The sequence below is a fragment of the Marmota marmota genome, unplaced genomic scaffold (assembly GCF_001458135.2).
Source record: "Marmota marmota marmota unplaced genomic scaffold, marMar, whole genome shotgun sequence".
Lineage (NCBI taxonomy): Eukaryota > Metazoa > Chordata > Mammalia > Rodentia > Sciuridae > Marmota > Marmota marmota.
The window spans coordinates 18560770-18587195 of NW_026000168.1; the positions used below are offsets into that span (position 1 = coordinate 18560770).

Consider the following 26426-nt stretch of genomic DNA (forward strand, 5'->3'; position numbering starts at 1 on the left):
CTGTGGGCACAGTGGCCCAGGGCAACCGGCTCACCCTGAGGGGCAGGTAGGCGGTGATGGTGAGGCTGGCGCTCAGGTGGACGTGGCCATGCCTGTAGCTCACCAGGAGTGTGGTGGAGCCCCGAGCCTCGGCCTTCACCCGACGCCACCACAGTGCTCAGGCCCCGGGGGCAGCCGCCCTGTGTCAAGGAGAGAACTGCGGTCACCATGGGAAGCTGGAGGGGCGCATGGCTAGCTCAGGGCCCCTCCATCTGGCTGGACACACAGCTGATGCCAACTTAAGAGCCTTGGGGCTGGGGTGTAACTCAGTGCCTGACACCCGACCCCGAAAACAGACAAAGAATCAAACAAGTCACCCACCAAGATGTCCTAAGGGAACGACTCACAGTCTTGTCTTTACCCCACAGACCTAAGATGGCCTGTAGCTAAGACTCAGGTCAAGAAGCATAAGATAGCAGGGTGGTGGCCCACGCCTGTCATCCCAGGGGCTGGGGAGGCTGAGGCAGGAGGATCGCAAGTTGGAGGCCAGCCTTAGCCACTCAGCGAGGCCCTAAGCAGCTCAGTGAGGCCCCGTCTCTAAATAAACTACAAACTAGGGCTGGGACGGGGGCTCAGGGGTCTAGTATCCTGAGTCCAATGGCCGGTACCCACACCCCACAAAAATGACATTTCACTATGGGCACGAGGGTCCTTTTCTAGGCTGGGTGTTTTACCCCGTGGGCCTCTAAAGCCTGGCCACGACCACTGTCACGAGCTGTGGCCTGCAGCTCCACAGCCTGGAAACAGCAGTCACCAGCCCGCCACGTCTGCCCTCTCCCAAGAGGGCTTGGCCCACTCGGGTCCTGGACGGTCCACATTCCTGCCCCTCGGCTGGGTTCACTTTGGTCCTTTGGCTCCTCTTTAGGACCTCGGGGGGTTTTCTCCATGGACGATGATGTCCCCGGAAAAAGACTCTCATGGATCTGTTTATCTCTGTAGCAATGACATCCTGTGGCTCACACCTGATTTTAGCGACCAGTCCTTTATCTGTGACGATCTAGCCAAAGGGGTCTCAGTTTTATTGATCCTTCAAAAGAACCAACGTTTGGTTTCGTTAATTTCCTCTCATTTTTTTTTGCTGGGGGAGGAACCAGGGATTGAGCTCAGGGGCCCTGGACCCTGAGCACATCCCCAGCCCTATTCTGTATTTTATGAGAGCCAGAGTCTCACTGAGATCTGTAGGGCCTGGCCATTGCTGAGGCTGGCCTCCAACTCACCATCCTCCTGCCTCAGCCTCCTGAGCCGCTGGGATGAGAGGCGTGGGCCCTCTCCTCTGATCTGATCTGAGTGCTTTTCTTCTGCGAGACGGCACTGGGTTTAGCCTGTTCTTTTTCTGTTTCTGTAAGTACTGAACTTAGTTGCTGAGTCGAGCTCTCAGTCTTTTTGACTCAGCAGCCGCAGCTCTGCGCCCCCTGGAACCCAATGCTCTTGCCACACTTCCAAGTTTGGGTCCCTGTTTTATTTTCATTTGTCCCAAGGACTCTCTGCTCCCCCGTCATTCACTGGCTGATCCACTGTGTGAACAAGCCAGTTTTCTTTTTGTCCCGGATTCCCACCGGTGGCCTGGTGTGGCCTGGTGTGGCCAAGGAGACACTGGAGGGTGCAGTCACACTGAGATGCAGAACCAAAGAGGCCCGGTGACAGCCGACAGCCGACACAGAGACCTCAGAGGGGCAAGCGCTGCAGACGCTGCATTTTCTCTACATCCCCATCAATGTCATTCTCAGTGTGACAGTGTGACAGTGGCATCTATCACCAAGAGTGACTGAACAGGACGAATTAACACATCAATCCCCCAGGAGCGTCCTTCTGTGGCGTCTAACAGTGGAACTTCTAGAAAGGGGCAGCAGGACAATGGTGCTCAGGGACAGGGCGTGGGAGGGATGGGGCGGGGAAGGGTGTCCCTAGTCACAGGGAACAGAGGGTCAGATAGAGGGGAGACAGCTGTGGCGGCACAGCAGGTGTCCATGTGTGTTTCCAAGTCTCCCTGCATCTGAAGTGGTCAGCCAGGGCCCTGAGCTCACGGTGGGGGACGCGCTCAGGAGGGAAGCAGGCAGGACTTAGAGGCCTCTCAAGGTCACCAAGGGCAACACTGGTTAAAAATGCTTTTTTTTTTTTTTGGTGCCAGGGACTGAACACAGGGGCCCTAACCCCTGAGCCCCGTCCCCAGCCCTATTCTGTATTTTATTTAGAGACAGGTTCTCGCTGAGCTGCTTGGGGCCTCAATGAGTGGCTGAGGCTGGCCTCCACCTTGCGATCCTCCTGCCTCAGCCTCCTGAGCTGCTGGGATGACAGGCATGTGTCACCGCACAGTTAAGAGCTTCTGAAGAAACAAGGCCGTGGGATACACGCACAGGGCAGGACGCAGCCCCATGTGGAGTGACTGTGAAGTCACTTTCTGTCGTTGACAAAACTTACCCAGTTTAAGAAACTCTGCCACAGCAGGCGGAGGGACCGGGGACAGGGTCCCACAGATCCCTGTGAATGTCTCTGCACTGACCAGCCGTCCCTGCCGAAGATAACTATTCCTTAAGCCAACTGAGTCGTCCCCAAGGCCACACAAAGTCCTGCATGCAGTCACTTGGGAGCCTACAGGAACTTTCTGAGAGAAATCCTGACCCCAGGACTCCTGTCTCAACAGAATCCCCCTAAAGACGCAAGCGTCCTGGGGTGAAAGCCAGGCCTGGAGACCCGGCCACGGCAGGCAGCACTGGCCAGGACCTCTGCCCATGAGGCTGAGACAGACCGCAGCTTATGAGGACGCGGCCATGGCCACCCCACGCTGGCGCTCTGCTGCCTCGGCCCCGCCCCGCCGGCCAGCTGCCCCGCCCGGGAGGGGCTGGAACACGCCCCGCTTCTCCACCTCCACCGCCAAGTCGAAGTGGGAGCAGTCGCTGAGGGTGACCACCTTGCTGTCCCCACTGGGCATGAGGCCGTTGATCCTCAGGGGCAGCTCCAGGGTCTGGCCCACTCGAGCCTCCACCCGGCACGGGGCGAAGTCCATGCTGCTGGGCTCGATCACATACACCTGCGGGAGGGCCAGGCCTGGGCTGTCAGCCTCTGCAGGAAGCAGCCTGCGGCTCAGTGGCTCAGTGTGCCAGGTGCGCTGTGGTGGCCCTGAGGACACACCAGAGGACAACCAGGCTGGGCACGGAGGATGCAAGCACAGAGCTGACTAGGAAGGGGATTGGTCTCTGAGAGGTGCACAGACATGAGCCCGTCAGCCCTGCCAGGTAGAGAAATGTCTCCCTGGGGAACAGTCAGTCCAAGAGACGGTCCTGAGATGGACTTAGCTGCTCAGCTCCTGGTAGGCACACAAAGGAGGCCAGTGTGGCCACACGTGGTGGTGCACCCTGTCTTCCCAGTGGCTCGGGAGGCTGAGGCAGGAGGATCGCAAGTTGGAGGCCAGCCTCAGCAAAAGCAAGGCCCTGGGCAACTAGAGAGGCCCTGTCCCTAAATAAAATACAGAATAAGGCTGGGGAGGTGCTCAGGGGTTGAGGGCTCCTGGGTTCAATCCCCTGAACGCCCCATGGCAAGGACAGTGTGGCCACAGGGGGAGGAGGCCCAGAAGGCCATGGGCAGGGCCTGACCCCATTTTCACTCTGGCTGAGCTGGGGAGGCTGCAGAGGGCGCCACACTCTGGGTCCTGTGCAAAAATCGGCCACCAGGCGACTAATGGGGAAGCTGCTGGTGGGCAGCAGTGGCAGATCTGAGGGGCGACCCTGGACGGACAGCTCAGGTGGCCTGGGGCAGGGCGGGAGGCCAAAGTGGCCACTCACTGCCTGCAGCTTCTTGGCTCGCTCACCTGTCCCTACTGTCTCCTGCCAGGCAAGCCCAGGGCCACCAGCCCCAGTAGCCCGAGGACCAGGAGGGGCTCTGACAGCCCAGCCCTCTCTGGGGGTGTCCAGGAGGGGACCACCTGCCTGGCCCAGGAGCTGCCCTGGGGCTCCAGGTGGCACAGGAACTGCAGGGAGGAGGGAGGCCGGGAGTGGCCACAGTGGACACCACACTGCACAATGGGGCTGCCCCCCCAGGGCCTCTGTCCAGGTGTCCACACATGGCCTGGGCCGTCTAGTGGGTATGTGGTTCCCAGCAGGAGGGGGAAGGACCTGCCACCCACGTCCCAACCACAGGGACACAGGCTGTGTCCTCTGCTGTTAGTGGGTCAAGAAGGGGAGCTCAGAGCAGTGGTCAGGAGGGGCTGGGGGCAGAGGCCGTGGGGGCAGAGGGATGGCCATCTGCCCTGCATGTCAGGGAGAAAGTCCCAGGCGCAGCGTGGCTCTGGGGTCTCGGGCCCCAGGGCCTCTCCCCGTGACCCAACAGCCCAGGGCAGGGTGGCCCTCTCTGGACCGGCTGACCCTCCAGGTCCTCAGGGTGCTCTGGTCTCCCGCCAGGACCCCAGCCCTGGGGCACTGGCCCTTCCGGCTGGGGCGAGGGTGCCAGGTCGCGGTCCCACAGGGCAGACTGGGCACTCCTGGCCCCCCGGCCACCCCTGGCCTACTGTCCAGCCCGGGGTCTCACCTTCATCTCACCGAAATGCAGAGGGTTCTGGACATCCTGTGCCCAGACCACACTGAGGCCCGTGTCACTGCTTGTGGTCATCACGCCCTTGACGGTGACGGTGGCCACCACGTGGCTGGAGGAAGACCAGCTAAAGTTCCCGCTGCCCCCGTGGGCCTGGGGAGGAGAGCCACCAGGGAGCATGCAGTCACCGGCCGGCCTTGGGAAGTGGCAGGTGGGGGATGAGGTGCCCACTGCCGTGCTGGCCAGGGACACGTCCACGCTATGTCCACATATCACTGAGTCACGCCATGGCCACCACATTCTCCCAGCCCACCTGCACCTGCCCATGCGTGCCACCCACCCCCGGGAACGCCACCTGCTCGCACCCTGCTGCCCCACACGGGGACACACACAGATCCACGGACCCGTGGAAATCGGGGGCTGGAGGTGCCCATGGGCCCTTGAACCCTTGTTCCCATCTCCCTTCTGGTCCTCGTGTGCTGGGGACTTCCTGCTCTGGGGACATCTGTGCTCTGGGGATGTTTGTGCTCTGCGGACCTCATGCTCTACGGAACTCATGACTGCAAGACACAAACACGGAACCCTGGCCCTGACCCTGGCCCCACAGTCACCAGCAGACGCTGCTTCTGTGACCAGACATGAGCACAGGCCCTGGCCAGGTCCTGACCCCCTGCTGGGGACAAATGCCAGACTCGCTGTGGCCAGTTCAGGGGTTAGGATCCTGAACCCCAGAGGCCAAGATGGCACCAGGTCTGGGTGGGCAGGGGCAGATGCTGGTGCAGAGACAGGCCACCTGTCATCACCAGGGGACCCACAAGGCCCTGGGACTGTGCTGACCACAGGGTGCGAGCCCCCTCCGAGGCCACGCCCTGAGGGAACATGGACGCCAGCGGGTTCAGACGCTTGGCGTGGACAGGGTTGCAGAGAGTTTTCCCTTAAAATCTCAAAGTTCTCTCTGGTGCACTTATGCTGCTCCACATGTTTTACACAAGTGACTGCCGAGTGGGACTCCAGGCCCTTCCAGGGCTCACTGTGGTCTCCAGCTAGTGTCCACTGTGGGCTGCTTCCCTGGCAACCCAGAACACTGCAGTGACAGGGACCTCAGGGAACACAGGACCACAGCCCCTGATACTTGGTCGTACCACAGAGAGCAACGCCAAGGGTACAGAACAGCAGGCATGTTGCACCTGGAATCCCAGCAGCTGGGGAGGCTGAGGCAGGAGGACCAAAAGTTAGAGGCCGGCCCCTCAGCAACCTAGTGAGGCCCTCAGCAACTCAGCGAGACCCTGTCTCTAAATAAGATATAAAAGGGCTGGGGACGGGGCTCAGTGGCCAAGCACCCCCAAGTTCAATCTCTGGTTACCAAAAAAAGTCACAGAGCGGACGGAGGCCACACGCCCGGGAAGCCCAGGGACGCCCGGGGCCGAGTCCCCGTACCTGGATGGTGTACTGGTAGGCGCCAGTCTTGGGCTGCCACGGGAACGTCAAGATGCTGGGGTGGAGGGTGATGGGGACGTGGATGTCCACCTCCTGCTGGCTCCACACGGGCACTGGGAGCATGTGCACCCCTCCGTCCTGTCAGGGGTGAGGTCACTGCGTGTCACTAGGACAGCAAGTCACCCGCAGCTGTTCCCAGCCCCCTAACTCGCCCTGGGGACTAGGGCTCAGGTGGACAGGGAGGTGCTGGACGGGCCACAGCCCTCCCTGGCTCTGTGCGGAGGCCACCGTGCACAGCCGGCCGCAGCGAAGCCCGGGGTGGCCCAGGGCGGAGGAGGGGACCTGCTTCCCAGAGGTGACAGGGGCTCGCAGCCCTTCACCGAACCCAGGGCTGCGGTGGACGGGGCAGCCCGGCCTGCGGCACAGACCACAGCTCTGCCACACCGATGGCCCTGGCAGGCGGGGTCACACAGGCCCGGGAAAGGGACACCTTGCCAACGCTCAGCCCAAAGCACTGTCCCCGTCTGCAGGGAGGACGGGGGGTGGCCTCCTGGGGGGGCAGCTGGGCTCCAGGCCATCGAGGACAGGAGGCGGCCTGGGCAGGGGAGGGCAGGGGAGGGCCCCACGTGCCTAGTCCACCACGGAGGTGAGCGCCGCGCGGATGGTGGCCTGGCCCCGCTGCACTGCCCGGACGTGATGGTGCGACCCGTTCAGGGACGACGAGAGGACCTCAAGGAACTCGTGGGGACAGCTTCGATCCGGATGTTCTGCAAGGCACACGGGCGGAGCTCGGGGACTTGGGGACTCAGGGACTTGGGGACGCTACAACAGCGGCCAGGACAGGCCGGAGAAGGGGCCTCTGAACACCAGGAAAGGCTTCCTGAGCCATGGGCGGTGCCCTGACCACCCAGCCACCGGCCCTCCACCTGGCCCTCCACCTGGCCCTCCAGCCACGGCCACCAAGGCACCGGGGCAGCGCTCACAGGGACAGAGGGCCACCATGCTCCACCTGTCCTAACAGCGCACCTGCCCCTCCACAGGCAGGAGCCTGAGGTGGCCCTGTCACTGAGGGGCCTCTGGGACATGACAGGCATCCTGGGGCGCAGGGGGAGGCATAGACTTGGCCCCTGAGACCAGGCAGGGGCCAGGGGCCCAGGCGGAGTCCCCACCGCTGCCCACTGCCCATCTGCCCAGCGTGGGACCACAGCACACTGCGGCTCCCACAGCGAGTGGAGCCCCATGGCCCCATGTCAGTGTCCCAACGTCAGTGTCCCCACAGACCGGACACCCTTGGGGGCAGAGGACCCCCCCTACGTCTGCCCTTGGGCCTGTCACTGCCCTAGGAGACGACCGTGCTGGTCACCCACCAGGCCCCCAGGGACACTCATGTCAGACAGGTGGACCTTGTTGCCGGACTTGTCAAACACTTCGATGATGACCTCGTAGAGGCGGCCAGTCTCAAGGACCCACCTGTCACCAGGGTGGACGGCAAACCCTAAAAGCAGGAGGGGAGGGGCCTGAGCACCCAGGTGACCAGGGCCCAGGGCCCAGGAGACGATCGCGCACCAGCCGCGGGGGCAGCCACCACCCACCTGGAGGCCCAGCCCTGCTGCCCGGCCACCCAGAGAGGGACCAGCTGGGAGGTGAGGCCTGCGCCCCAGGGGACCCCGGCTGGCCTTTCTGACTCCTGGGGACCAGTGGGCACACCCCACTCTGGCTGCCCAGGGCTTGTGACAGCGGGACCCTGTCCTCACTGCACTCGACAGAGGCCACCGCAGGCCTGGGAAGGGCCAGGTGCCGGGTCCCCAGCTGGGCCAGGCTAAGGCTCTGAGGCTCGAGGCCACAGCAAGGCACAGGACAGGAATAGGTGGAGCCTAGGCCAGCCGAGCTCGCAGCAGGTCCACCCGGGGCCTGGGCAGGTCTACACTGAGCCGGCCCTGCCCTCAGGTCTCACCGTCCCCCACAGGCTGCCATACCGGCACCACCTCCCCAGCTGTCCCCTTGCCTAGATGCCCTTCCCACCAAGGCTCCTTCTAAGATGACGCGGGCCTTGGTGACGTCCCCCTGCTGTGTGGCACTGACTGACCCCTGGCTCTCTCGTCCCTGCCTGTGGTCCAGGACTTGCCTCAGCCCCCACCCTGTGCCCAGCAGCTTCACAGAGAAGGCCCAAGGACAGCTCCTGTGACACGAGGCCACGTCCCCACAGCCCCCAGCCTCACCATGGTCAGGTGGCGTCCACACCAAACCTCGGCCTCTGGGGCATCGGGCCAGCCCACGGGTCACGGTGCGCCAGGGCAGCACCCCCTGACTCCAGGGTGTCAGCAGGCGAGTCCCCTCAGGGCCAAGGGGACGCAGTCCTGGGAACCCTGTGGTGCCCGGCCCTGCCCAGGCCTCTCCGTTCCTGAGACTCTCCAGGTGACACACAAGCCAGGCCCAGGAGGTTCCCGAGGGCCACACTCACCCAGGTACCCGGGTTCCACCACGTAGATGGTGCCGTTGGGCAGCCTGGTCGCGCCCTGCATGCGGATGCCTGGTTCCTCGTTAAGGGGCAGCACCCAGGACAGCACGTGAGCCAGCTGGCCCCCCGACGGCCTGACCGTCACCAAGGCCACACAGGCCCTGGAGGAGAGGGAGACACTACTTGGGCACCCCGTGGCCCAGGCCACCGAGACCAAGGGCAGCTCAGGGTCAAGGGCCCCGCCGTGCTTTCTACCCTAGTAAACGGAACCTCACCGGACGTGGTGGCCTACGCCTGTCATCCCAACGGTTTAGGAGGCTGAGGCAGGAGGATTGCAAGTTAGAGGCCAGCCTCAGTAACTCAGCAAGACCCTGTCTCTAAATAAAATACAAAAAAGGGCTGGGGATGGGGCTCAGGGATCCAGAGTCCCTGAGATCAATCCTTGGAACCCCCCCAAAAAAGACAGGGCTAGAGGATACTCCGGTAGTCAAGGACGAGGCTGCTCCGTCCCAGCTGCACCGCGGTGACAGTGGACGTGTCCTGGGCCAGGACGGCCACAGGCCAAGTAGCGTCTCCTCTGGGGCCCAGGACGCAGTCCTGAAGCTGCAGCTCGTACTGATCCGAGAGCATCGAGAGCTCTGGGCAGGGAGACAGGGCGGGTGGAGCCGGGAGACACGGGCACCCAGACGCAGCCAGCCCCATCTCTGCGCCCTCCCAGCTGCTGGCCAGCAGCTGGATACAGCCCACCTGACCCTCAGGGCCTCTGCCCCTCAGCGGTCCTCTCCACCCCAGGGCACAGCCACAGCTGCGAACTTGCAGACACAGTTTTCTTTGTGACTCTCTGTGCACCCCAGGAGCAGAAGGCTGTGCACCCCAAGACCTAGAGGCTGTGCACCGCAAGAGCTGGAGGCTGTGCACCCCAGGAGCTGAGTCCTGTGCACCCCACATTCAGCAGTGTGGGCCAGATGCAGGAGGCCACCCCGTGTGCTCTCAACACGCGGCCGTGCAGTCGACCATGGAGTCTGACCCACCGCTGTGCAGGTCGACCTTGAGGACGGCACTAGGGACACGCCTGCTGTCACAGACGGGAGGCCCCAGAGCAGGCAGGTCCACGGAGCCAGAGGGCAGAACCGGGGGTACCAGGGGCCAGGGCAGGGCACCAGGGAGCAGGGTGAGCCAAGTCAGGGTCCCAGTTTGAGAAGGTGAGAATGTTCTGGAGCTGGGGACGGCTGGGGACACCTGGGGACGGTTACGTGGGTAATGCATCCGATGGTGCCGACCTTGTCTGTCTCCCCGACTCAGACCGAGGGGACGGCTGCACACGGCTCCCCAGGCCCCGCACCTGTGATGGTCCCCTGCCTGGTCTTCTGCACCCTGTAGCGCAGGGAGGTCCCCACCAGCAGGTAGACGTCGGACGCAGGGCTCAGCAGGACGTTCTCCAGGATCAGCAGCCGGACCTCGGCCTGGTGGACGTTCTGACAGAGGGGAGCCCAGACGTGAGGTGGGCAGGGGATGGCCCCGGGGGCAGGGGATGGCCCCAAGGAGTGGCCTGGGCAAGGGACAGGGGCTCGTGGGGTTTGGGGAGCCGGGCTGGAGCCCAGGCCCTGCACACTAGGCCAGCTCGGCCACCTAGCCACAGGCTCCTCGGGGACCAGAGACGTCAGGGTGGAGAGACAAGCCGTCCCTCAGCCCCACACCGCAGAGCCAGGAATCCTGGGGAGCCCTGGGGGCACGGCGGGCATGTCCCCAAGGTCACTGCCAGAAACAGATGAGTCCCTCCGCCGCTCATGGACGCAGGCTCCGTCTCAAGTTTAAGTGACAGTGACTGAGCAGGAAAGACGGGCCAGGAGTGACGTCTGAGACCTTGAGGTGGGACAGTGAGTCTGTCTCTGTAGCTGTGCCTGCCCCGTCCCTGTCTGTGGGGACGTGCCCCAGGCCCCTCCCACCTGCCAGGTACAGGTGAGGCTCGAGGAGGTGGGTGGCCGGGGCAGGGCTGGGGCTGGCCACCTCCACCAGTGGCCCCGGGGTCTCTGCCCGGGGCCGAGGAAGGCAGCCGGGGAGGCCGAGCCCCAGCCAGGTCCCTAATGCTGGGGCGTGTCCCAGGCCAGGGTGGGGACACCAGTTAGAACAGGCAGGGAGTGACAACCCGCTGCTCAGGATCCACAAACTGAGACGGGGCGCATGCTGGGCACATTCCCTGTGCAGTGACCAGCAGAAAGGCCCGAACGTCGCCTGGCCCAATAGCCACCCCCGTCCCGTGTCCCTGAGCGCGAGCAGCGGCCACCCACCCCGTAGACGGCCTCCTGGATGTGCGCCCTCAGCTTGGAGCTCCCGGTCTTCATGCCGGACACCAGGATGGTGCCCCCTGCGTGGCCGCCTTCTCCATCTGGGAGATGTAGGACGGGGGTGTGTACGTGGACTCCGAGAAGGTGAGGATGCTGGGGAAGGAACGCGGCGTCACAGCCAGCCTGCCCCTCCGACCTGTCCCCCGCGGTGTCCCCCATGTCCCCCCGTGTCCCCCGCAGTGTGGGCTGCTGGTCACTGCGTGCCTGCTGCTTCCTGTGACAGATTCCTGGTCAGGGCCTGGGGGTTGGCCCTGCACCAGAACCCACTCTTGATGGTGACCAGTGGCATCAGAGACCAGGACAGAGACCACCGCTTGGCCCACACGGGACAGGTGAGGCCTGCAAAGCCAAGCCACAGGCCCGGGACCCCAGCCCCAACTCAGGAGCGCGAGTGACGCCCTTCTGATGTCCCCAAGGAGAGTCAGGGGCAGTGGCCCTTGAGCGCAGGCTGGTGGTAGGGATGGCTCAGGGGCTGCACAGCCTCCTGGATGCTGTCCGTCCCCAGGAGACGCGCCTCTTCCCCCAGTGGGCGGCCCAGCACCTCGGCAGCATGGGGACCCTGAGTGACGCCCAGCCCCCTGCGGAGCGGAGGGGGACAGGCTTCCTGGGGCAGGGGACAGGCCAGCAGCCCCGAGGTGGGCGGAGGATCAGCAGGTCCCCGACACCACGCGTGACCAAGACTGAGAAGCATCTGAATACCCCACCTGCCACCTGCAGGGCCTCGGGGGTGGGCACAGCCGTGACCCGACTCTGCCTTACAGAGGAGGACGGTGGGGCTCAGGTGGGTCATGCTCCTTGACAAAGGCACAGGACAGAGGGACAAGGCCAGGACTGGAAGAGACCATCCTAGTCCCGGGCCCAAGTCCTCACTGGGTGGGACCCTGGGACCCTGAGATGGTCCAGGGAACGGGGGAGGGTGGGGTGCCACCTGCAGAGAGCTGACCCCAGGGCAGGCTGTGACAGGCTGTGACGGTGGCGCCACATGTTCCCCGCCCAGAGCCAGATCTTAAAAGTGGAAATAAAAGGCCAAACTCCTAAGTCCCCCGCGAAGCACCTGTCAATTACCAAAGGCAGCAGTGACCTCGCGGTGGCCAGCGGCCTCACGCCTCTTACCGCAGTGCATTGTGGGAGTCTGAGAAGCCCTCCGCCTCAGTGTCCGTCACAATTGTCCACTCAAAGACCAGCCCGGCCAGGGTGCTGAAGGTGTTCCCTGCAAGGGCAGACGGGTGGCAGGGGCAGGATCACAGCCGTGTCCCCAGGAGCACCACCCACACAGCCCACGGTGCTCGCTGGCCAGTGCAGGGCAGGGGCAGCAGGCTCACAGCAGGTGACCAGCAGGGGCTGAGGTAGGGTCTGCACCCAGACCTGTCCCAGGTAGAGCCAGGCTCTTCCTGCTGTGCCTCCTGCCACCCGCTGGGCCTGGGCAGTTGTGACACCAGACACGACCATGGCACCTGGGCCAGCAAGCGCTCTGCCCTGGGGCCTGAGGCCTCCTTCCTCCCCACCAGCCCCAGGGCAGGGAGGGCAGCAGGGCAGGAAGTGCCCACGTCTGGTCTCCCGTCTCTTCACCTTGGCCGTGACACTCCCAGGGTCCCAGGGTTGGGGACAGAGAGCCAGGCCCAGCCAGTCTGCGCTCCCAAGGCCAGGACTGCCACCGGCTTCTGCCACAGACAAACCCAACTTCCAAGTTCCCCAGAAAAACCCAAAGATGAGGCCACCTGGGCCTGGGCCCTGCTGACCACTGCGCCCCACAGAGGCTGCCCCTGCACCAGCCCCACGCTCCTCATTCCAGTCCTGGCCTGGTCACCTGAGACATCCCTGGGTCCACGGAGTAAAGGGCGGTCAGCCTGGGCCTCCACTGCCCCTACCCAAGATCTCCATGGACACTTAACTGTTTAGAGAAAGCTCCAGAAAACCCCACTGCCTGCGCCTCCCACGGCATCACTGAGGGAGGAGGCCTCTGGGGGGAGCCCCTGCGGTGATTCTCCGTGGACGTGGGCCACTGACCGAGGAAGGAAGGCCACCTCGACCACAACAGATGAGGTGCCAGGATTTCATTTTCTTAGAGGGTCGAGAAAAAATACCCAGCCGATGGACGACCCATTTTTTCAGACCTGAAAGCACGTGGACAGAGCCATGCATGGCCCTCCGTCCCCTGCTGACCAGCGCTGGCCAGGGGACCTCATCCCCACAGCCACCTGGGACGGGACGCCCCCAGCCAGCGGGCCACAGTCCCCCTGCAGGGCAGGGCCCAGCACGCTGATCTCACAGGACACTCAGAACAACAAGGGCAGGTCCCCTAGATCCCACCGATGTCCCAGAAGGAGGTCTCCTCCTCCTATGCCCAGATGGGCCTCTCCTAGAGCCCAGTAGCCACCAGCTGTGACACTGTCACACCTCAGGTATGACTCTACGCCTGCCCTGGGGTTTCCATCCGCCAGGGTCCAGGCACTGGTGGCCTCTGACAAACAGAAATGGACACACTGCTGAAAGGGTTGCTGGGCGTGAAGGAAGAACTGGAAGTCATTCTCCACGTGAGGGCACAAGGGACTCTACTGTCACCATCCTCCTTGTGAGGCAGGAGGCCAGCCAGGCGAGGACCCTCAGGGTGTGGGGCCGGCTCCAGAGTAGAGAGAGGAGCCGGGGAGCGCGCAGCATCACGGGCCTGCAGAGGCCTTCAGGTGCTGGCCACCGGGTCCCGCTGCCGCTGTCCCTGCATCCCAGCGGGGCTGGCTCTGGGGCGCTGAGTCAGCCCTTCCTCCCAGGCGGCTGCAGGTGGGGACCCCAGGGCGCCTGTTGCCCCTGCACCTCCCCCAGACCGCAGACAGGTGTGGAGAGGCGCCTCCCAGGGCAGAGGCAGCCTCCAGACCAGACCCCTCTGCGGCTGCAGGCCAAGTGCCACGGGCGGCCACACGCCATGTCCACACGCTCCTGCCCTGGCCTGTGTGCCCGCCTTCCCCAGGGACAAGCACGGAGACGACTGAGAGCCAGGAGGGAAGGAGGGCAGGGAGGGCTGGGGACACCAAGCCAGGACAGATGGCCCAGCCTCTCCCCAGGGGGCTCAGAGTGGCAGGAAGCAGGCCCTCCCTATGGGTGAGCAGGCCCGACCCCGAGGGTGGGCAGGTCTCTCCCCGTGGGTACTCAGGCCCCACCCCATGGGCGTGCAAGCCCGTCCCCCTGGGTGCGCAGGCCCAGACCCCATGCGCAGGTTCTTCCCTGTGGGTGCGCAGGACCCTGTGCCTCCCCGTGCCTGAGCAGGCCCCTCCCCGTTGGCAAGCAGGCCCCTCCCCTAGGCACACAGGCCCCTCCCCTAGGCACACAGGCCCCTCCCCTAGGCACACAGGCTCCTCCCCTAGGCACACAGGCCCCTCCCCGTGGGCAAGCAGGCCCCTCCCCTAGGCACACAGGCTCCTTCCCTAGGCACACAGGCCCCTCCCTGTGCACAGGCTCCGGGGACTAATCTCTGCCTGACAAAATACCATGCGAGGCCGCAGTGTGTCAAGGTCATCATGACCCCCGGCCTGCTGAGGGGGAGGACGAGGGAGGAGACCGCCACACACAGCAGAAATGGCCCCACGACTGACACTCAGCGAGGGCTCTGGAGGTTCCAGGGAGATGGGGGCTAGAAAGAGTTTCCAGGAACCTCTGCCCAAACTTTAGCATTTTCAACTCAAAAAGTAGCCACGAACCAGGCGCAGTGGCTCACATCTATGGTCCCCACAGCTCAGGAGGCTGAGGCAGGAGGAAGGAGAGTTGGAGGCCAGCCTCAGCAACTCAGGGAGACCCTGTATCTCAATAAAATTTAAAAAGGGGCTGGGGACGGGCTCAGGGGTTGGCACCCCTGGGTTCAATCCCTGGTACAAAATGAAAGTAGTTTAGGTCTTGAATGTCCCCAAAGGCACTGCATCTCAAGCTTGGGGCACTGTGGGGAGGAGGTGGGACCGTCAGGAGGTGGGCCTAGAGGAGGTGCCGTGGGTCGTGGGGACACGTCCTGGGAGGGGATGGGGCCTCCTGCCTCTTCCCGCCTCACCCAGCCCAGAGCCACCAGGGCTGTGCGTCCGCAGGGACCTTCCTCCTCAAAAGTCCATCATCCCAGGCATTTTGTCACAGTAATGAGACTGACTGACACTGGGTGATGGCTGGGGTCAGGTCCTGGGCTGCCCCTGCAGGGCTGGCACCACACAGCAGGGGACACGGCAGGAGAGGGAGGCAGGTGGGTGGGCAAGTGCGCAGGACAGACACCAGGGACAGCCCCTCTCTGCTTCTCCCTGTCCCCAAGGCCCCGGGGCTGGAGCGCCAGGGTGGGATGGAGGAGGAGCCAGACTGGGTCGCATCATGGAGGGAGGTGACCTGGGGACACTCACCTTCCGAGTCCAGGGCCTGGATCTTCAGCTCCAGTGGGGAGTCCTCGAGGTAGAGCTCGCGGGTGGTGGACACGATCTGGATCCCGTGGATGAGGTCAATGATAGTGTCGCAGCGCAGCACCTGGCCTGTGGCTGGAGGGACAGCGGGCAGTCAGCGCAGGGCGGTAACCTCGTACCCTCACAGAAACACTGCCTCAGGGACAGCGGGACCCAGCCAGTGCCCTGGGGATGTGTGCAGGCGCTTGGGTAGGACGATCGGGAAGAGAATTCCTCCAGGAAAGTTTGGGCTCGCTCGGGGTAGAACTGTGAATGGGTGACGCGCATCCCAGGTGACCAGCACACAAGGTGGCCCTGTTCTGTCCTCACACTTGGCACTAAGGACTGCGCCGATGACTTTTCTCTTCCCTTTTTTACTGAGGGGTGCGTGGACACCCCCTGGGGTTCTGCTTGCTCCGTGAGTGAAATGTGCCACCGCGTCACCTCAAAGCCACCAGGGTCAGGGTGACAGCACATGGCACCAGATCACCCGGGTCACTTCCAGGTGCCACATGGAGACACCGTGCACTGCTAACGTGTGATCAGGGAGCAACATGGCAGCGGGTGCTGTGGGGAGCCACCCGTAGGTCACCTGTAGGTCTTCTCGCAGTGGGCGGCCACGGAGGGTCAGGTGGGACCGCGGGAACTATCGGTGGCTCGTGGCGCTGAACTCTGCCCCACTAGGAAGAGCCCTCATGGTGGCTCTGGGGATGGGAACTGGACAGCCCACTCTCAACCTTTTCTGTGAAGGACACTCTGTGGGTGGCCTCTGATGGTCCCCAGAGCTGAAGCAGGCGCGGGCGCCATGTGGCCTCTCAGTCTGGAAGCTCCATGCGTCATTGGCCTGCCTGTCCCTGCCCTGCTTTCTGGACATGTTGCCTGAATCCTGTGGTTTTCTCCTTGTTCTACATTTCTTAGCCTTTATCTCTCAGCCAGCCCATTCCACCCAGGGGGACCCCATGTCCACCGTCCGCAGGATGTGGGTGGGAGGGCAGGTGGCCCACGCCTGTGATCCCAGCAGCTCGGGAGGCTGAGGCAGGAGGATCCCAAGTTGGAGGCCAGCCTCAGCAAAATCGAGGCCCTAAGCAGCTCAGGGCGACCCTGTCTCTCAATAAAACAGAAAATAGGGCTGGGGACGGGCTCGGTGGTCCGGTGCCTTGGGTTCAGTCCCTGGTACCAAACAAACAAGTGTGTCTGGGCGTCTGTCTGGAGGTCACACGAGACACCATATCCTCTCCGGGCTTGAGCACCTGCAGATCTTGCTGGAAACCGACCCTCCAGGGACACTGAGGGGCACCTGTGTTTCCCAGTGAGGTAAATCAAACACGGAAAAGTGTCACAGATTGGATGTGGAAGGTACACGGGGAATGGCTCACGTGGTGGACCCTGGCCCAACATGGCACTGTCCCAAGGCATGACCACTGAGCCCCATCCCCAGCCCTTTTCATATTTTATTTACAGACAGGGTTTCTCTGAGTTGCTCAGGGCCTCTCTAACTTGCTGAGGCTGGCCTCCAATTTGCGATCCTCCTGCCTCAGCCTCCAGAGCCACTGGGAGGATTTATGCCCCTGGCATAAATCAGAACCCCAAAGAATTTGAGGCATGTAGCCCATTGACTACTCACGCCCGATGCTGCCCAAGCAAAGATACCTTAAGCTTCCCCAGTGAGCGGTCTTTATAAAGTTTAGCCCCCAGAGTCGTCCGTTTGTCTGTCCTGCCCTCAATGGAGCCCGCAGGACGGAGCGGAATAGTCAGGTGTATTCTGATTACCACATAGTGGAATTCGCACGTTAAAACAAAGGAAGGACAGACGGACAGCAGAAAGGACTGTCGGGACCAGAGGGGTGGCTCCAAGTGCAAATACGGGACCTCAGCCCAGGGACTGGAGGTCGGGGGGCCTCCCGTCCCTGGTCACCAGCAGGATGGCCCGTGTCCCTCAAAGCGCTTACTGATGTCCTCTGCGAAGATGATGCTGGTCAGGCGGGCGGGCTGGGTCAGGCGGGCCTGCACCACGGCCTTCTGGGAGCACGGTTGGTCACTGGGGCCCAGCGGCTCTATGCTGGCCACCTCCGGCCGGGTCGATGACCTGCAGTGAGAAGGGGAGGACTCAGTCCCTCGGGAGAGCCGTGTCACCCACTGAGATGGCCCGGGCCAGCCAATGTCCCCCCAGTTAGGACCTCCGCAGCCTCAGGGCTGGGGGACCAGACGCACGGTCCCCCCCCGCAGTTCAAAAAGGGGACCCAACAGCTAGTGACAGTCTTGCTGATCAATAGACGTCACTGTCCAAGGCTGTCCTAGAGCAGAGGCACAATGGCCCTCGTCATCAACAGGCTCACAGGGGACACTCAAAACCTCAGTGGCACTAAGCCCTCCGCATGCTGTGTCCTATAGCGACACATGGTGACATCAGCTCGTGGAGGAGGCGGGGCGCGAGATGGGTCATGACAGTCACTAAAACACAGAGCATCGTGACAACACACCGCCATTGAGTCACTGAACCTATGAATTCTTTCCAGAACTTTCCATCTCCAGACTGAGGCTGACCGAGGGGAGCTGAAGCCAGGAAGGGAGAGCAGCGAGTCAGGGCTGTTGTCACCCCAGGAAGGCTGCTCCTGGGACCCCGGGAGATCACTGTCACCCGGCTGTCACATGTCCCTGCACCCGGACCTGACGCTGCGGCCTGGCCGGGGAGGAAGGCAGACAGAGCCACCCGCGAGGGACCCAGGGCAGTCAGAGGCCACCTCCCGCAGGAGGACAGGGAGCCCACATGTGCTGAGCCACTGAGTAGTGCCACGCCTCGGTCCTCGTCCTCGACACAGGTGGCAGTGTCCAGGTTCAGGGGATGCGGCACTGCGAGCGCCATCTGTGGACGGGCACCAGGTGGCCCCAGGTCAATGCCACCGTGGAATCCAGAGGCCCTGGGGGGACAGGTGAGCACCCGAGCAGGGGGAGTGGCCACGGAGTGTGACCAGGGACCAGGGAGGGCCCACTGGGCAGTGGCCAGCACTCAGGCCCGGGGCCCTGCCCAGCAATGTCCCCCGGGATCTGTGCGTCGTGCCACGAGGCTGTCCCGGAGCAGTAGGAAGGTCCCTTCCTGTCCCCGCTACAGAGCCACTGTGCAAAGCCTCCCCACTCCAAACTAGTGCCCCAGGGACAGGGACAGCAGGGTGGCGTCCCCAAACACCCCCAGGGTGCCACCAAGCACCTGGCCAGGTGTGCACAGAGTGGCTGGCAGGAGGCCTGGACACCGTCCCCTGCCGACAAAGGGGACGTGAAAACCCCCAGGCCAGGCATCGGGGTACCCCGTACCCTCTGGTCTCCTCGTCTGGCAGGTGGGACTCTCGGTGTCACCTCTGCGACTTCCTAAGCCTAAGATGTCCCAAATTCTTCAATGCAGGATGGGGGAGGGGAGGGGATCCAGCAGGGCTCAGGGGATGGCAGCGGGTGACACCGACCTTGGGGACACTGACCCTGCAATCACTGGTAATTCGTCCAGCTATAGGTGGACACAGACCTTCGTTGTCTTCGTCCATTTCCATGTGACACTGAGGTCAGGGCCTGGGCCAGGCCAGCGCCCCACCACGGAGCCTCATCCCAGCCCCCATCGGGACCCTGAATGTCTCCTGAAGGCCCAGGGCTTGGTCGAGGGCTTGGTCCCCAGCCTGTGGCACTACTGGGTGTTGGCCCTGGGCCTAGAGGGCAGGCAGGTCCTGGGGGTGCCCCGATGAGGCAGTGGGGAATCGGCCCTCCTCTCTCTTTGCCACCCGGCCACCATTCGGTGACCGGGCCTCCCCCACCAGGTGCTCACCACAGTATCCCGTGTCACCGCAGGGCCAACCTGGCCTGCAGCCTCCAGAATCATGAGCCAAAATAAACCACTCCTCCCTCTCCCTCAGTTGGTCACAGAGACCCGTGGGGACACACGTCATCACACATCTGTCCAAACCCACAGCACGGCCACACCAAGGGGGACCCTCACAGCAGGCACTGTGGCACTCGCCTGCAGGCCTGGCAACTCCGCAGGTTGTCTTGCGACCCCCCAAAGGCCAGGCTCCTCCTCCCAACCTGGACGGTTGCTGAGGCTGGCCTCCAACTTTCAATCCTCCTGCCTCAGCCTCCCCAGCCGCTGGGATGACAGGCGTGGGCCTGGCTAGCAGGTCATTTATAATAAGATGTGCTTGGACCCACCCATCCCAACACCGTGGTTCTGCAACATGGCACGTTTTAGGTGCTTGCTGCCATGAACCTCAGTCCCCCTGGCTGCACTAACAGAATGTCCTCAACAGGGCCGTAGACAGCGGCAGCCATTACCTGTGATTCCAGAGGCTTCAAGTCCAAGATCAAGGACCAGCGGACGTCCAGCCCTGACCCCAGGCACGCTGGTGAGGAGGTCTCCACAGCAGACGCAGGAGACACCTGACATTCAGACCCTGGGGGTGGCCACCTGTGCTGAGGCCCCAAGGTCCCTGCAGGCGTCCTCCAGTCCCAGCCTCCAGTCCCTCCTTGGGCTGATGAGAGCAACCACAGAGAAGATCCAGGGCCTCCCTGGAGCCTCCCTGCCTCCCCTCAGGGAGAGGCTGGGACTCCTGCCCTTTCAGTGAGGCACTCGAAGCCCTGGGCCGTGGGCAGACCTTGCAGAGGCACGGGGGACCCCAGAGGCTGGCGATCACATGTCCTTGGGCCTCAGCGTCCTTGCCTGTGACACAGGGTCAGCCTCCAGCCCACTGGCTCCCCTTACGGGAAGCCTGGATACTGGGTGGCCAAGCCCTGCAGGAAGGGGCCAGGGCGCGGCTTGGTGCAGGACACTGGCCTAGGATTCAGGTTCTCGCCCTGAAAGTGCATGAATAAGACCCGCTGGGAAGTGTCTGTCACCCAGGGGAAGGAGGCCACCAAACAGAAAGTGGAGTCCGTAGGGAAGAGGCTAGAGGAACTCCCTCTAATTTGGAAGGTCACTTCTCTTTCTCTTTTTCTCTTTAGTGTCTTTAGGGGTGGACAGACACGACCCCTTTATTTTACTGATTGATCTTTGTTGGTGCCGAGGACGGGACTCAGGGCCTCCAAGGCGCCCGGCGAGTGCTCTGCCCCTGAGCCTAGCCCCACCCCTTGGTTTCATTTCTCAGAAAAGAAATGAAAAAATCCAGTGTATGTAATGTCGCACGATGGCCGACTCAGAGGGTAGAAGGTGGAGGGCTCACCATCTTTTTAAATGTAATATAACTTAAAAAAAAATTCTGCCAGGTGCCTGTCATCCCCACCGCTCCGGAGGCTGTGCCAGGAGGATCGTGAGTCCAAAGCCAGCCTCAGCATAAGTGAGGCCCTGAGCAACTCAGGGAGACTCTGTCTCTAAATAAAATACAAAACAGGGCTGGGGACAGGGCTCCGTGGTCAGGGCCCCTGAATTCAATCCCTGGTGCCCCCCAAAATTAACTTCCCCTCAATAGTGGGCGTGGCTCACAACCACTGTTCCGCCCTGATCTCCTGCAGGTCAGGAGATCGAGGCACCGAGGCAGAGGGACTGGCTTACAGAGGAACCAGAGGCCAGGCTCCTACACAGGCCTCAAGGCCAAGTGCAGAGGGCTGCTGGAGTCCCTCTTGGCCACTGCTGTGACTTCTGGGGGCTGTGCTGGCCCTCTTGGCCCTGTGGCTAGGCGGGGAGTGGCCGAGATGCCCAAGGACTGCTGCTTCCAGGGAGAGAATCACCTCCCCGCAGGGGAGGGCGGGGGACACCCCAGACCTAACCAAACTGAGCCAGGCGGAGCCGCAGGGGTGCAGGAGATGAGAGATGGGTGGCAGGCGGGACCTCTCAGTGCAGAGATACCCGGGGACAATTTCTTTTTATCAAAAATAAAAGTGTGCCATGCAGGTTACCCGCCCAATGTGGGTGGGCCTCTTCCAATCAGTTGAGGGTCTGAAGACAACAAAGGGCGGAGCCAGAGAATCCAAACTCCACCCCCCCAGGGTCTCAAGGCCAGGACATCAGCACTCCGCCTTCAGACTCAAAGGGAAGCCTGGGCGCTTCCTGGGTCCCGACTCTGAAGCACCGAGGCTGAAACCACACCTCGGGCTTTCATGGGTCTCTCCCCCAACCGCAGATCTGGGGTCTTGTGGCCCCACGACCAAGTGAGCTGATTCCAGCTCTCCCCAGGGACCCTCGTCCTTCCCTCTCCCTCTCTTGTCCTTGTCAAAGCCCCAGGAAACAGACCATGGCTACTCAGACAGCGTGAGAGCGAGGAGAAACAACGTGCAGAGGGATGAGGGGTAAAATCAGTTCTGGGAACACACACGCACACACACACGCACACACAGGTGCACACACAAGTAGATGCACACATGTGCAGGCACAGAAGTGCGCACGCACACACAGGTGCACACGCATGCACACGCACAGGTTCTCACACACACACGCACACAGAGGTGCACATGCTCACACACACGCACACACAGGTGCACACACAAGTAGATGCACACATGTGCAGGCACAGAAGTGAGCATGCACACAGAAGTGCACACGCATGCACACGCACAGGTTCTCACACACACGCACACACAGGTGCACACACAAGCAGATGCACACATGTGCAGGCACAGAAGTGCGCATGCACACAGAAGTGCACACGCATGCACACGCACAGGTTCTCACACACACATGCACATACACCAGAAGCCCCCACGTCTAGTCTCCTGGTCTCTGGCCGGCAGGGGGCAGCTGCTGGACTACAGGGTCCCTGGGCAGCCCTTCCCGCTGTTGCAGGTGGGAGCCTAAGTGCCCCCAGGGCCACAGGCAGAGGCTCGGTCACCAGCACAGGGCATCATGGGAAGGTGGCAGAACCCTCAGGAGGAGGTGAGCTCCCGGGGACATGACCCTGAACAGGAAGCGGGGGCCCAGGCTCTTCCTGTATGGGGGGGAGGCCGCAGCCTCTGTGCCAGGCCCTCCCTGCCCTGCACCTCCCCTGCAGCCCCATCTCCATCAGGCCCTTGCTCGGTGCAGTCACCTCTGCGCAGGACGCCTCCTTTTTTTGGGGGGGGTACCAGGGATGGAACTCAAAGCCCCTGACCCCCGAGCCCCGTGCCCAGCCCTGTTCTGTATTTTATTTAGAGACAGGGGCTCCCTGAGCTGCTCAGAGCCTCACCGTTAATGAGGCTGGCCTCCAACTTGTGATCCTCCTGCCTCAGCCTCCTGGGCCACTGCGCCTGGTTCCTTTTCCTCCTCAATGGATTCTTCTTGACTGCAAAAGCTCTTTAAAGGGAAACCTCATGCCCACAGACACCCGGATGAACCCCGTGTTGTCAGACTCTGGGGGACGCTTCTAGAGCTCTGAGCCCATCAGCCTGTCCCTTTCACAAGACAAGAAATGTTCAGCACTGTTCTGAGGGCAGGGCGTTGGTCCCCAGGGGCTGGCGTGGGAGGAACCTGGGAGCTGAGCCCGGAGTTTCAGTTTTGCAAGACGAGAAGCTCTCTGAGATGCATGGTTGTGACTGTCACACAGCCACCAGCCTGCTGTTAACGCCACTGGGGGGCACCTCCCTGCAAATGGCCCAGGTGGCCAATTCTACCTCCTACATATCTTAACCACGATTTAAAATAAAAAACAACACACTGAGGCTCGGACGTGGCTCTGAGGAGGTTGAGGCTGGGGACACGCTGCGAAGGGCTGGTGGCAGCTGGTGGCGGCTGGTGGCCGGCCCCCACAGGCCCAGGCTCACACCCCAGACCCGCAAGGCCACAGGGAGACTCGGCCTCTCCTCTCCTCGGCCGCCCCCACCCTGGGCCACCCTCAGCAAGGCCCAGGGAGCCCAGGCGCGGGAGGCCAGGGTGACAGAGACAGGGAAGTGAGAGGCCGAGGGGAGGTCGGCGGTGCAGGGAGGGCCTCAGCCATCTGCAGGCCCAGCCCTGGCAGAGCCCAGGAGGGTGGAGGAGCAGAGGCCACCCAGGGCTGCCCCCCTGCCAGAGCAGGGCACCCGCAGAGGAAGAGGAAGGACACAGCCCGGGCGCCGGGTCAACTCGGGGTAGCAGCATCTGCCCAGACTCCCTGCTGTGGCCAGAGAGGGGAAGCAGGCATGGCCCGCCCGGCACACAGGAGCCCCCGGGCGCAGGGGACAGTGGGACCTCCCCGATGCCCGTCGCCCAAGCAGAGCCCACAGGCCCCGTGGCACGGGCTGCGACCTCTGACCCCACATGCTGACACCCGAACTGGCCAACATTCCTCCCCAGGGCCTTGGCACCTGCTGTGAGGGGCTGCGCATCCCTGTGGCCCTCACGCAGGCACACTGCTGCCCAGATGTCCGGCAGCACATGCGTCCACTGGCCTCCCCTTGGCCAGGCGGGTCACTCCCCCAACAACCACGCGCTCCTCAAAAGAAGGGCACCATCCACACCTTCTCTGTCCCGTCCCCAGGACCCAGGGCAGGACCAGTTGGGATATGTGCCACCTGTTGGTTAAGGGACTGTCCAGCTCTCGTCTGTGGCATCCACATTTCCCATCAGTGCTTGTCCCCGGGGGACCCAAGCTGACTCTGTGCCCTGTCCTGGGCCCCTCTAGCTGCTAGGAGGGACCACCTCATGGGACGCCCAGGTGAGAACTCAGCAGACCAGAGTCTGTGATTCCGAGGCCACCGGCAGAGGAAAGAGACCTGACGGAGGTGTGAGGGGACGGACGGGCACAGTCCCGAGGTGGCCAGGGGCAAACACCCTATACGAAGGTCCATAGGTACAGGCATGGGCCCGAGACGCGACCTACCAGGAGGATCCTGTCCCGCCTCAGGTAGGGGCACACTGCAGAGCTTGGGGGCAGGGAGGTCCCCAGGGACTGAACCCAGGGGCGCTAACCCCGGAGCCCCGTCCCCAGCCCCATTCTGTATTTTATTTAGAGACAGGGTCTCGCTGAGGTGCTTAGGGCCTTGCTAAGTTGCTGAGGCTGGCCTCCAACTTGCAATCCTCCTGCCTCAGCCTCCTGAGCCGCTGGGATTACCACCCGGCTGGCTTACAGTCCCTCACTGACAACAGGGGTGCTTCGTCCTGAGGCCAGGAGGTTGTACAATGCCTGTCCCCTCCAGGGACATGGGGCTGAGGCTGGGCTCAGCAGCAGGGCGCTCGCCTGGTGTGTGCGAGGCCCTGGGTTCCGTCCTCAGCACCGCCTCAAAATAAATAAACACAATGAAGGTTTCTGTCCACCTACAACTAAAAAAAAAAAAAAAGGCCAAAGAGCAAAGCCACTCAACTCCAGAGAGTCCGAGGAAGAGCCCAGGCCACATGTCACCTGAGAGCACATTTGGCTTCTCTCCCAGGGTCCACAGGCTTCTCGGCCAAGCACCTTCGCAACCACCACCTGTGACAACCCGTCTCTGCTCTACTTCCTGGAAGCTAACTCTAGCCACTCATTCTCTTCGACGCGGCTGTACGCCTGTCCCCAGGCGCAGCCACTGTGGCTTTGGTTTTGCACACACGGCCTGCAGCCGTCCAGGAGGGTGCTGCACCCCCTCCCCTAAGGTCAGCTGAGGGGCAGGTGAGGGGTCACCAGGGGCCCAGGTACCAGGGTTGAAGAGCCACAAGGAGCCCTGGTGGCCAGGGGGAGACACCAAAGGCCATCTAAATAGCAACTGTGGCAGTGCCAGAAGGCAGGGGACACGGTGGGACTGTTTCCTTCTCAATTTCCCCAGTTTCTTATACAATGTGGGGTTTTTCAGGGCTGAGCTAAGTCTCCAGCCCTGGAACGTCACTTTGCGCATACAGGGGGGCCTTTCAAAGGGGCTGGTGACACGTACTTCATGAATCACCTTCGGTAACAAAGTATCTATGAGAATCAGGAGCCTGTCACACAAGCGCCACTCTGGCTGGCGGCCACTCATGGCAGCATGAGTTCCTCTGGCCAATGAGCCTGAGGCTGTGTGTCCCCTGGCCTACTGGTGGACGGCTCCCAGAGGCTCCCACCAGCTCCGTCTCTGCGGCTACTGGAGAGGACTTCGCAGCCATCGCGTCCCTCTCTGAGTCTCACTTATGTTCCCAACTGAAATGCAGGCAGCTTAGACTAGATGGCCTCTCCAAGTCCCCTGGGCCCAAAACCATCCAGTCATGTGACATGTGACGGTGTAGGTCAAAAAGCAGGACGCGGCAAATTCAAGGATGAGCAACGTCCCCCGGGTCGGGGCTTAGATGCTCTCTGTGTTCCAGAGGCTTTGCCAGGGACTCCTGGACAGAGAGGACCTCTCCTCCAGGGTGGAGGTGACCCGGGCACACAGCTCCAAGTCCCCAGAGGACTGTGTGCAAAACCAAAGCCACAGTGGCTGCGCCCGGGCAGCATTACTCAGATGAGGACATTTTGGGGACCTGGTTGACGAAGGTCTTCCTGTGGCGGGAAGGGACGTGAACCCTCCCAGCACCTCCGAGAGGGCACTTGGCAGTCAGTCACCTCCGCCATCAACAGGCACTGAGCCATTCCCCTCCTCCCAGCAGGCTGATCAGAATCTGCCCGCGGCCACCAGCTGTCCTCAGGGGGGATAAAGGCTCCTCACTTTAGGAAAGAAACAGCCCAGTGCAGAGTCCCAGGAAGCACCAGCCATGATCCCAGGCACCCACTGGGAGCCCTGGCGTTAGCCACTCGTCCCCGGCCTGGCTGTCCCCAGCAGCAGGGCCCCTCCAGAGAGCCGAGCACCAGGGTCGCAGAGCCACTGACCGCCCACCATCCACACGGGACAGGGGGACCCCAGGTGGCTGCACAAACCTTGAAGCCCAAGTTCAGCCTGATACAGGCGCAGGGTCCTGATGCCCTGGGGACTGAGCCAGCTCCTCCCTGTCTAGGAGGCCGACTCTCAGGGCAGAGCCAGGGCCTGGCCACCACGAGGCCACTGATAGTCACAGACCGGCACAGCCGGGCTCTGCCACCAGGCCAGACCCGCTAAGCCCCAACTGGACCACAGGGGCTCAGCAAGGGTCCTCTGAGCATGGGAGGGAGCCAGCAGCCCTGGTCACTCCCCACACCGTGCTGCCTGCGGGGATGTCCCTTGCTGCCCTGCGCTGGTCCACATGCCCCAGGCCGCGGGCCATCCCGAGGGGCCACCAACGCATCCCCATCTCTACTGGATCAGGTGGCCCCGCGTGTTCCTCCCGACCCTGCTGCCAGTGTGACCCACGCGGATGCCGCTGCGGTCCCCGCGGCAGGCAGGCGACACTCCTGGGCCTCAGGCCAGGGCTGTGCAGGGCGCCATCAGGGCAGGAGCGAGTGGCGC

General features: G+C 62.7%; 1 protein-coding gene across 1 annotated transcript in view; it reads right to left on the reverse strand.

The window, feature by feature from the left end:
- The window catches only part of LOC107150112 (nuclear pore membrane glycoprotein 210-like), a 59945-nt gene extending 34960 nt beyond the window's left edge, over nt 1-24985 (reverse strand). Inside the window, 16 exon segments of the mRNA XM_015495069.2 lie at nt 35-141; nt 144-179; nt 2869-3067; nt 4561-4716; nt 6001-6138; nt 6631-6767; nt 7385-7495; nt 8462-8530; nt 8938-9096; nt 9801-9933; nt 10747-10820; nt 10823-10896; nt 11917-12013; nt 15168-15299; nt 17153-17289; nt 24966-24985. Of these exon segments, the coding sequence (XP_015350555.1) occupies nt 35-141; nt 144-179; nt 2869-3067; nt 4561-4716; nt 6001-6138; nt 6631-6767; nt 7385-7495; nt 8462-8530; nt 8938-9096; nt 9801-9933; nt 10747-10820; nt 10823-10896; nt 11917-12013; nt 15168-15299; nt 17153-17289; nt 24966-24970 (1764 nt within the window). The 5' untranslated portion in view covers nt 24971-24985.
- Nucleotides 24986-26426: the final 1441 nt, after the last annotated feature.